The following is a 12,185-nucleotide window of genomic DNA, read 5'->3' as shown; positions in this document are numbered from 1 at the left end:
GAACATACTTGCACCAGAAATATTGCATTTCTCTCTGAGGATAAACTTACATGAACTAATAAAAAAAAAAGAAAGAAAATATACTCACTGTGCTCAACAGCACTGGATTTATAGTGAGACACCTTGGATTGAATCCCTGATATACCTGTGTAACGATAAAATAGTATCTACGGTCTGTTTGAACTCTACGTTCTATGTTAACAGAGAAAACGTTGGCTCCACAGTCACATGACTTAGATTCTAGGTCCTGTTATGGACCTGTGTGTGGCCTTGGGCAAAACAACTTCTCTGGGATTCATCTTCCTTGACTATGCAATGAGAGGCTTAGATAAAGATGATCCTTAAGGTTTCTTACAGGGATAACATTTTAGAATTAGATATTTTTTTTCCCTTGGAATTTTTTTTTTTCACAGCAATGAACATTTTCAACCCAGGAAAACTCTACAGAAAAAAAGAAGTGACTTGGAACACCTCTCATTAAGGTGGACAAACAACTTTTCTAATTCATTTTATTATACATTTAATTTAATTACAGAGTGTTATTTGATCTTGGAGTTACTGGATTATAATTCATCTTATGCACAATCGTAGTTTCAAAAGGAAACAATTTATTATAACATGAGCACTTAGAATTAATTTTTTTATAGGAAACATCTTGCTTGAAAGTGGCCTTACCTATTTTAAACTTAATGGCATGGTACAAATAGCACTGGCTTTGGGATTGGAAGACCGGGCTTGGAATCCTGCCTCAGCCACTTAACATGACCTGGGACCAGACACTTAACATGTGGGCCTCAGTCTTGTCATTTGTCTTTTTTTTTTTTAAGGCAATTAGGGTTAAGTGACTTGCCCAGGGTCACACAGCTAGTAAGTGTCAAGTGTCTGCGGCCGGATTTGAACTCAGGTCCTCCTGAATCCAGGGCTGGTGCTCTATCCACTGCGCCACCTAGCTGCCCCAGTCTTGTCATTTGTAAAGAAGGGAGTGGATTAGAGGACCTCCAAGGCCACAGTTCTAAATCTATGATCTATGAAAGTTAATGGTGAAAAGTCAGAAGTCGGGTCTATGGACAAAGAAGTGTGCTAGAAAATAAACAACAGGCACCCACACTGCCAAGGTGCTCCTTGCCTAATGTTTTTTCTATTTAAGGGAGGATATTCAAAAGATATTCCAAATGATTTCACTTTCACAGTGTCCATCCTTGTGGTTTATTAGCTTCAGGGCTACTAAGAGGCATCTCTTTTAAACTTAGTATACATGCTACTTAAGCTCACATAGTTAAAAACGTTACAGCTCTCCATGGCCGGACTTTCTTCCTGTTACTGGTTCCTAGTAAAAGAAAAATGGCACTGGAGCAAGAGAGGTCTTGGGTCTGTAGGTTTACCAAGGAGTGGCACCATCTTGTCCCTGCAGTCAGAATGAGCCCTAAAATAGCAACCGAACAGGTGGCAAAGAACCCCTACTATAGACACAGGAGTTACGACTTTTTATTTTATTTTATTTTATTTTTTGGTTGGGGCAATGAGGGTTAAGTGACTTGCCCAGGGTCACATAGCTAAGTGTCTGAGGCTGGATTGGAAGTCAGGTCCTCCTGAATCCAGGGTTGGTGCTTTATCCACTGTGCCACCTCGCTGTCCTGTTATGACTTATTTTTAAGTTAGATTCTTCAGTCTGTAACTGAGTTTGCCAAGTGCATTGTTTTAAAAGTGAGGGAGGGGCAGCTGGGTGGTACAGTAGATAGAGCACTGGCCCTGGATTCAGGGGGACATGAGTTCAGATCCAGCCTCAGACGCTTGACACTTACTAGCTGTGTGACCCTGGGCAAGTCAATTGACCCCAATTGCCTCACCCCAAAAAAAAAAAGTGAGGGAGAGGAGAAAGGTCCTTATTTTACAATGTATAATCAATAATAAAATTCAGTATTCTATAGTTCAGGATCTAAACTGGTGAGTGGGAATAGTCGATGTTAAAGGACCATAGGAGGTTACCTTAAAGCCAAGGACATAAGATAAACAGTTAAAATTGCACGGTGGCATTAGATATGAAGTTTCCTGAATGCTAGAATTAAGAATAACTTTTCTTTGGGGAAAAAAAATCATTCCACATCCATGATATGTTTAAATTTAGTGTAGGCAGAGAAGCCATACTTCTATTTTGATGAACTTAATTAGATAGTCATAAAGCAAAGGACTTGAGGGGATTTCACATATTTAAGTCACATACATACTTGGCTTTCATTAGAAATGCAATATTTCAGCTAAGTTTCTGAAAAACAATCACAGTTGTGTTCCAAGTTTCCAAAATCTTAGTTTCTAAAGTTTAGGTTTTTGCTGAATTCTTTTTGCAAAAGAGGCTTTTTAAAGGTTTTAGTTTCTTTTTCTATGTATATTCCTCACTGCAGACCAGGAAAACCTGTGTATTTTTCACAAATAATTTAAATTTTAAGGGGAGACCTAAAGTTACCAATTTTTTCTTATACTTGTTGCTCAACAGGTATGTGTATGTGTGTGTGTGTGTGTGTGTGTGTGTAATTTAACTCTTCCCTATTTCTGTCCAAAAGATTCTTTTCTTCCCCTAATTCAATTTACTTTTTTAGGTTAAAAACTAACTATGTGGGGCAGCTAGGTGGCACAGTGGATAGAGCACCGGCCCGGAGTCAGGAGTACCTGAGTTCAAATCCGGCCTCAGACACTTAACACTTACTAGCTGTGTGACCCTGGGCAAGTCACTTAACCCCAGTTGCCTCGCTAAAAAAAACCCCCAAAAAACCAAAAAAAACTAACCATGAAACTGCTCCATGTAATTCATCCACCTTCATTTTGGTGCAGCTTGGTGGTGAAGTGGAGAGAGCACCCGGAATGGAGTCAGGAAGACCCAAGTTCAGATCTGCCTTCAGACACCTAGTCTGTGTGATCCTGGGCAAGTCACTTAACTTCTGTTTGCCTCAGTTTCCCCATCTACAAAATGGGGATAATAATAGCACCTACCTCCCAAGATTGTTGTGAGGATTAAACGAGATAATAATTGCAAAGTGCTTAAAAGCACAATGTCTGGCCCATAGTAAGTGCTATATAAATGTTGGCTATTATTAACTGTATATATCATTCACATAAACACCAATAATTGTGTATTGTAAAAAAGTGATCTCATGAAATAGTTCACCAACTAAGGCAATCTTTACTATGCTAAAATCTGTCACTGATGTCTAAAGATGTTCACTCCCCAAATGAGATTCAGTCGAAGTGAGAGAAAACAATTAGTCGAAGAAGAGAAAGTAATTTTTCTATTCTTAAACGTTACATACCCACCTAAGTTATTGCAAGTTGGAGGTGGAAGGCATACTGCTCCGAAGGGTATCCATATTTTAAACCAGCAAGAGTCAAGAAACAAGCAAGTACAGCAAACATCTTTAATAAGAATACAAAATTCACAATGGAGGCACGTTCTGGGGAATGTAAATGAACTATTATCACAAGAAAAAAACTGTGCCAGAAGAATAAACTAAGGCTCTGTCAGAATACAAATTGATAGCAAGGAATGATTTAAAATAGGGTTGTGATTTACAGTCAAGTTACACTGTGTTAGGCATTGAAAACCGGCAGAATAATTCAAAATGCCTTTTAGCTGAAAGGCATTTGAACACATATAACAAATCATATAGTTGACACAGTTGTAAATAACAGCAATTTTTGAGTACTTCATTTCAACACAAAATAAACGGACATCTGTGAAACACCTCTCAAAATAATATTAATTTATAATGTCTATGATAAAAAAATTAACAGAGAATTTACATTTCCTAAGGATTACACGACTGATCAAGGAAAACAAGGCAGATCACTCATAAGAAGTCAACACTGACCAACAAACAAGAGATTCCTACTGGCTTTCCTTATGGTCTCCTTCCTTCCTCCTAGTACCCAAACTGTACCCTCCCCCAGCAATCAAAAAGGGAAAAAAAAAGGCCCTTCCGCTTACTATTCCTCAAAAGGAATCACATCTTAAAAAGTGATTTTTTCCATACACTTTAAACTTGGTTTAATGAGTACAAAGAAATTCAACATTTCTACAGTGCCCCTTTCTGCTAGAGACAGACACAGCAAACATGTGGAAGGGGCTACCCTGTGGATCACATACACTAGTTCAAAGGGAATCTTGCATCTAAGAAGGCACTTCTCTGTGATTTAAGGCTAGCATGGCATTATTACAGTGAAATCTGTCGAGGGATCTACTCTACTGAAAGGGCAACACTGCCTAAAAAGTTTTCTATCACAGATTTTCAGACTAGAAATGACCGAGAACTTGGATTCCAAAGGTAACTTGTCAAAATGCCCAAGATCAACCAAATGGCAAGTGGGTGGTTTCTTCAAACAAGCAGGTTTCACTTTTTAGTAAAAAATGAAATCGCTAGTAAGAACCACCCAGTTGAAGTCTTTAGATAATACAACTGTGATCTTGGAAGCTTCATGGAAAAAAGACAGTATGATTCTTGTTTGTTCACAAGTTTTAAAACAAACTTCTAGCAGTCCAGCTCCATCCTTAAAGAAGGGATCTGTTACAATCTCAAGTTAATCAACCATCTATTACAGCTACTTCCTCTGTGTGGATGCTGCAGAAATGCCCTAGAATTCTACTTCATAAAATAGTATTACTCTCTTCTTTAAAATAATATATGGAAAAGAATCTTTTAAAGATGTTTAATATATTCATATATAAAATATTAGATGTTGATACAAATCATGTAAACCTCCCTCTGGTAAAGTCAGAATCGGCCCACATCTTGAGGACCAGAAACCACAAATTTGTATCTTGTCAGTGCAAAGCTATTTTAGATGTTTTCAAATGATAGAAATAGCTAACAACCCTTACAATACAAAAGAAGTTCTTCAAAAGAAAAGCTATGTTTGGATTATAGAAATTATGTTTACATTAAAGCCTCCCACCTTCCCATCAATTTGAACAGTTCAATTGTTAAAGTATTATAAGGGAAAAATTAAAGCTGTTTGTGCAAGAATCAACATAAGGGTCCTCTCTCCTTCTTCCTCCCCCACCCCCTTTTAATTCTTATTGGGTTCTTAGATGACAATGGATCTTTTTTTTTCTTTTTTTTCCCCCCAGGTCTGATTACTGTTCTTCAAGCCAGGATGGGGCATTCACTCCAGGAGTTTTCAATTTGATGTGGAATTGTTTGAGTGTCTGTTCAAGCTGCTTCTGATTCCCAGCAAAGTAAGCCGTGATGGCATTGTGGAAAAGAACTAGCTGATTGTGCAATACTTTAACCTGTGGACAAAAGCAGAGAGTTAAAGACTGAGCGAGCACACTGACACTGAACTGGAAGGTAATTTATTACATGCCTTAATTAAGTAGTGCAAGTCATCATCCCTCCTTCAGAAAGTTATTCCCTAGTGATTTAGTGTTCCATGCAGACCAGTCAGAGGGCCTGGTGCGGCTGGTGAATTGTTTCTGGAGAGTTCATGTTCTTCTGGGCACTGACCGTTTATAAAACTAAGCAGACAATAGATATTTCCAAACATGAATGAGATGGGATGCATTCATTTCACAGAATTCTCTCACAAAACGAAGTTTGCTCAGGAGCCTGTGGGCTGTCTGCTGGGTACAGTGAGTGCCCACACGACTCTTCTGCCAAATAAACGACTCAACTTTACATGAAGGGGCTGCTTCAGAAACAGGCTGAACCCAATGTACAACTGAGTCCACATGGTTCTTTTCAAATACTTTGTAACTGCTAGATCACTTACCCTTCAAAATTAAGTTAAGGGCAGTCAATGCTTTTCTTAAAGTCAATTTATTGAAATCTTACAATTTCAAACATCTGGTTCTTCCAATGATTTATATTAACAGATTTTCCTAAGCCAGGGTACTTAACCTGAGGTCTGTTAACATGGTTTAAAAATATTTTGATAACTATTTCAATATAATAGGTCCCCTTTAAAATTCTATATATTTTATGCACTTAAGAACATTTTGAGAAGGGGTTCACAGGTTCCACCAGACAGAAAAAAGAGGTCTCTGATACTATTTGTTTAACAATTTAAAGTTGAGAGGAACTACCATATAACCCTTAATGTGATGTTAATCTTTTTACACATAAAAACCACACCTGTCTGAATTGAATGTTTTATAGTTGCCTGTTCCCATCCCCCCCCCCCCACCTCATCTCACAAATTCAAAGAGAAAAGATGTACAATTTTCTCCAGGAACAAAGAAGCTACATTTATCAAGGTAAAAACATTTTTGTATCAGAACTCATGTTAGTTCTTCAGCTTACCACAAGAGCAAGCATTCAGAAAGGGTAGGGTGACTTTAATGATTATGGAAATGAAGCTGCTTGCATTTACTGAATGTGAGGAACAGGCTGAGAATAAAAAGTACTGTAAATAACTCAGAGCTACTCCAAGAAGGATTTGCAAGAAACATAACTATAATGTCAATTCTAGGTCCTAAAAGCAAGCCTAACCTGCATTAATCATGTATTTTCATTACACATTTAAAGTGGCCAAAGCCATTCTGATTTGTGATTTAATCGCATTTGAAAGTAGACCAAGAAATGAAAGGCTAACTAACATATGACGGCTTCTACGGTCCCACCTTGCCTTCCAAAGCACTGTGACTCACTGCACCTGGCCAGATGATTTAGTATGACACCACCAAAGAAACACACAAAGCTTCTTTCCTGAAAAGATCCCCGGGATCAGAACTCTTCTGAGCTGCCTTTGTACAACTGCTCTGAAAGGCTTGGGGGAGGGGGTAAGGAGAAGAGAAAATAATGGTAATGGGGGCAACGGCTGGGGGAACGATGAACCCTGCTGTTGGACATGCAAGCCAAGACACATAGCCCCCCAGCTTGGGCAAAGTGTGTGTTCTAACACTTTGCTTTAAGGTGGTTTTTTAGAACTTAAGGTGTATTTTTTCATAGGAACAATACTGCTCACGTTGGTTAGATATTTTTTTTTCTGGCTAGTATACAAAAATGGAACCAGAGCACTGTACTAAGAGACTGCAGAATGTAAACTACCATGTCAAACAATGTTTCTATGGGACAATGCATACAGAAAGCCAATTCAGGGTTCCACTACGACTATCCCTCTCAATCTAGAAGTGGAAGTAGGAAATCAAATGGTCTTCAGCCCCCAAGGCTGGCTTCTCATGGCTTAGGGCAAGAGAGTCCAGCAGGAAAGGCAGAAAAGATGATGAGGCAGCTAAGGTCTTGGTAATAAAGTGTCCATCAGGGATACTGGTTCTCTAATTACCTTAAAAAATTATAGGACCCCAGCATTGATTGCTCCTTTTGCTTTCTTGGCCTCTGCCACCACCTCTTGTTTCTGACAAAGGTTTTTATCTTTTTGGCCCACCAAGTACACTTTTCTCTCTGTGTGTGTGTGTGTGTGTGTGTGTGTGTGTGTGTGTTTAAGGTTTTGTAAGGGAAACTGAAACAATCAATCAACAAGCATTTATTAAACACCAACTGCATACTAGGTGCTGGGGATACAAATACAAAAAATAAAACAATTCCTACTCTTAAGGAGCTTACATTCTGGGGGAGGGGAATTAAGGTGGGAATGACAACAAGGTGTAGAAAATGAGCATATAAAGAATAAATCTAGGGGCAGCTAGATGGCGCAGTGGATAGAGCTCCGGCCCTGGAATCAGGAGGACCTGAGTTCCAATCCGTCCTCAGACACTTAACTCTTACTAGCTGTGCGACCCTGGGCAAGTCACTTAACCACAATCGCCTCACTTAAAAAAAAAAAAAAGAAGAAATCTAAAATATAGTTAGGGAAGGTGGGCACCTGGGGGGAAATCAGAAAAAGCACACAGAAAGTGAGGGAAAATGATGGGAAGGTAGGGGCCCAGCAGGATGGGAGGAACTGCCATGATAAAAGGGAAAGGAGAGGAGGAGTCTTGGGGACTTACCCTAGGTACCTCCTCTTCCCTCCTACTAGGGCTGCCATTGATGAACCTAAGGTGGGGCAGGAGGGGGCACAAGGGTATCCCAAGAAACAAGAATGGGGAGGAAAAGGGAGTTCTGGAAGTTAATAGTTAACTTAGCTAGGAAAGCTGCTTTAGGGAGATTAGTCATATGTAAGGGACAGAAGTCAGGGACTGCACACGCAGGTAGAAATCATCTATTTAATACACTTCTACCTGTTAGAGAAAATGGGGCAATCTGGTCCAAAGCCAGAATCTGAACACTAACTCCCTCCCCCTCCCCCCCCCCCCCCCCCCCTCCCCAGGGCAATGAGGGTTAAGTGACTTGCCCAGGATCACAGAGCTAGTAAGTATCTAAGGTCGAATTTGAACTCAGGTCCTCCTAAATCTAGGACTGGTGCCTTATCCACTGCACCACCTAGCTGCCCAGAACACTAACTCTTGAAGACCAATATAATACCTCAGTTTTGGCCGAGAGGTACTCCAGTCTCATTTGCTTTTGGGGGATACCTCTTTCTATTTCTATGCAATCCTAGGCAAACAAATAGTTTTTTCTATTCCATAAAGGCAAGGGAGGAGAGATGAGCAGCTGAGATCAGAGACCAACCCACACCTCTGAAGCTGCAGCACAGGGCAAGTCTGTGCATTTTAATCTGAAAGTGTTTAACTGGGGATCATGCTGTGAGTCATATCTCGGTGTAGTCACTTTGTCAACACAGCACAGCTTGGACCCACCTTTAACTTTAGCGAATTATTTTATGCATCTCGGAAGAACCTTTTGTGGTAGGAAGAAAGCTCCCCCTCCCCCAATAACCTTCTTGATAAATGTGGTATAGTCAGTAAACCAACAGGCAAAGAGACGTCATCACAATGACTTTCTACTCTGCTGAACCCCAAGTGAGCTGTCGAAGAGGAGAACTGGGTGGCATGGGTATTGCAGGCAAGCATATCATAAACCCTAAGAACCAGCAGGGTAAGCTCTCCACCTCTTCAAAGCTTCTAGGGTGTCTAACACTTGATTCACCCCAAGGTCTCCAAGCAAAAGGATTTTTTCCCTCTTCCTCTGACAAGAGATAGGACAGCAGATAAGGAGCATCTGGAAGAAGATTGAGTTCAACAGGAAGGAGTTGAAATGCATCGTGCAACAACATGAAAACTAAGAGTTGTACGGACAATGGACCACAGCCACGTCTTGGGTGACCCTAGAGACCAAAAGTCTCATCTCAAGTGAAATCCTTAAACCTGGAAAGAACGCAGGTTAGAGCTGTCTAAGGTAAGCAACTGGCACAAGTGATTTTTAAACATTCAAAGAGTTTTCTTTTTCGTGTCAGAAAAACCCCACTTTAATTTGAAAGATTTTCATTTGCTTTAAGGCCCATAGCCATTAATTAATATCTATCTAAAAATCTATGATTTGCAGACATATGCCTTAGAAATTTACTGTTTGACTTTAACCGAATCTTTTCATTTCAGATGTTCTTCTCAGATTCTAACGGAGCGAATGCATTATAGGCAACATAGGCAAACATCTCTGCACTCAAAGGCCTCAGAGCAGCAAAGACACTTTATCCGCTCTTCAAGTCAATTCACCTCATTATTATCTCTCAGGCTGGGCTTGCTTGGAATCGAAAGCAACCCCCCCCCAACCTTCCATTTTCCCCTCCAAATTAAGCCTTCTTTGTAAAGGAAGTAGGGGAGAAAAGGGGAAACGAACGTTTTCTAATGAGAGAGAAACAATTCATCCTATTTGCTTCTGGTTTTTTTGTGAACTATGGGAGGAAATAGTGTGATGCAGCAAAGATGGGAGTCAGGAGACCTCCAAGGGTTACAGTCCCAGCTCGCCATTGTGACTTGGGGCAAATGACTTAACCTCACGGAGCCTCAGTTTCTCTTCATCTTTTAAATGAGGTTGGCTGAGCTGATCTCTGATGTCCTTACTACTTATCTAACTGAAACCCTGACCATCTCCTCTTTCCTGAGTTCTGTCCTATGAAAAGCCTGTTCCCTAAGCAGGAGGATGCACATTTGGGAACCCTGAATGGGGATGGTGTCTGCTTTCCTCTAGGAAAATTGACTGCTAAGAATTAGGGTTGGCTTTCTTTCACTCAGGTAGGTAAGTAAGTGTGCATGAGAACTGCTGATGGACCAATGGTGCGGGCGGCCTGCATTTGGAATCAGTGTCTCTGACACTGGCTGCACGAAGACCCCAGGCAATGAGCTTAATCACTCTCAGCTTGTTTTCTCATGTGTAAAATGAGGCTGGGCTGGATGATTCCTGAGCTACTCAAGATGCCATGCTCTTGCTTTTCTCAGTAATAGTATTTACAGACACTGCTCACAAATGACCTGTGGGAGTCACGAAGTGGCTCTGCTTTACCAGGAAGGCCGTTTTCTTAGTGTGCTCATCATAATCAGTAGGTTTAATTTAGGGACTGACCCCAAAGGGATTTCCAGGGTCTGGGAAGGGCCAAAAAGAAAGAGAACACTAACGAGCTGATTCTGCTGACATTCGCTGCCCTATGTAGACCTTATCTGTGAGGGTAGTGAAGTGAACTAGGTGGAAGTGGTGGGAAAGATTTGCTTGTGGCTGATGAAGACTTGACACAATGCAAATAAAGCCTAGACACTGTGTGCAAAGGCTATGTGTGAGGGAGTAATCCCTTCCCCCCAGATGAAACTCGGTCTCTTGGAAACCATGAGAAGTAGAGTGACTTTTTAGGAGGAATTTTTGTTTCCAAAACAGAAGGATAGGCTATATATTTACCTAAACAAACACCTGAGAAACTTAGCTGACATGGCAATGTAGAAGACAGGCTTAAATTCCTGTAGGTAGACACAAAGTACAGACCAGTTCCCTAGTGAGACTCTTCATGACACTTTTCGGTGCAAAAGACATGAATCCACATGGAAATGTAATAATACAGTGTTTCACATCTGAATTCTAATCACTCTTTTACCAAATACACTTGATACACTGTTTCAAACTTTCATATCACACCAAAGCTGACAAATCTAGATTCTAAGAGCCCGACTGGCAGCAATTCTGCTAGCACTCCATATATAATGAATATTACATGAGAATCCTGCTTGATCCCAGAACTTTCCTATGAAATTCAGATCTGACTCTAAATCAAAATGCTAAGTTGGCACCTTATTCCACCACGAACAGGCAAAAATAAAATGCAGAGTATCAGGATACAATGAAATCATTTGACTTTAAATCAACCCCCCAGATCACCTCGGAACAGAAACACTAAATGTGGCATCAGGAGAAGACTAAGCTTTTCTGCGTATAATCTTGGTAGTCTGTGTTAATGAAGAAGCGGCACTGTAATGTGCATCAACATGGAGAAAGAAGGCTGGTGCAATTCTGAATGCAGCTGGGCCCTGTGCTTTTCCATACAGCACTGAGGATATCATGGCTATTTAATTTCAGTTGATAGCTTTTAGTTTTACATCACCTAAATTTCCTCCTGTATTCCTACTCTGCCCTCTTCCTAGAATGCCATTCCATAGTAACCCGGTTTTGAATATTACCGTTATTGCAAAAGAAAGTAAGAGGGGAAGTATTATATAGTGGAAAGTAGGAAGACTACAGCCTGAGAAGACCAATTTTCTGTGGGACCTTGAATAAGTCACTCTATTTCTAAGCTCAGTTTCCTTATCTGTAAAATTGGGTTAATTTAGATGTTCTCTAAGGTTATTTACAACTCTATTTTCTTTTTTTTTTGCAAGGCAATGGGGGTTAAGTGACTTGCCCAGGGTCACACAGCTAGTAAGTGTCAAGTGTTTGAGGTGGGATTTGAACTCATGTCCTCCTGACTCCAGGGCCGGTGCTCTATCCACTGTGCCACCTAGCTGACCCTACAACTCTATTTTCAAATTGACTAATTACAAAATGCTTTTTAGGAAAGGGTTAATTTGATAATGTTATATAAGTAAGAGGTCAATTTCTATTACTATGATTATGCTAATAGCACTAATTTCTTACCAGTATCAACAAGATTAAAACAAAACTAATAAAACTAATAATAATAATCTAGTTGTATTTAAAAATCAGTTTCACTTCACTACTGATATTGCTAAGGGGCAATACAAAGGAACTTAATCTCTTACGTAGGGTAAATTTAGGGTAAGAAGATATAGGAGGCTAGATGAGTGCCAGAGTCTTAATTCAAGCCTATTTCCAACTGTTTTATTCACAGAGATTAGCCTCGAATCTTAATAACTAGACTTG

The 12,185-nt window shown here is 40.1% G+C and overlaps 1 protein-coding gene across 2 annotated transcripts in view; it reads right to left on the bottom strand.

The window, feature by feature from the left end:
- Positions 1–3,393: 3,393 nt before the first annotated feature.
- ARFIP1 (ADP ribosylation factor interacting protein 1) overlaps positions 3,394–12,185 on the bottom strand; it is a 145,222-nt gene continuing 136,430 nt past the window's right edge. For both annotated transcript variants that reach the window (XM_043971841.1, XM_043971842.1), the window contains one exon: positions 3,394–5,278. In XM_043971841.1, the coding sequence (XP_043827776.1) occupies positions 5,123–5,278 (156 nt within the window). In that variant the 3' untranslated portion in view covers positions 3,394–5,122. The remainder of the gene's footprint in view (positions 5,279–12,185) is intronic.

Source organism: Dromiciops gliroides, chromosome 6 (assembly GCF_019393635.1).
Source record: "Dromiciops gliroides isolate mDroGli1 chromosome 6, mDroGli1.pri, whole genome shotgun sequence".
Classification (NCBI taxonomy): Eukaryota; Metazoa; Chordata; class Mammalia; order Microbiotheria; family Microbiotheriidae; genus Dromiciops; species Dromiciops gliroides.
Note: the sequence above shows the minus strand (reverse complement) of the source record. Positions and strands in the feature narration are given on the sequence as shown.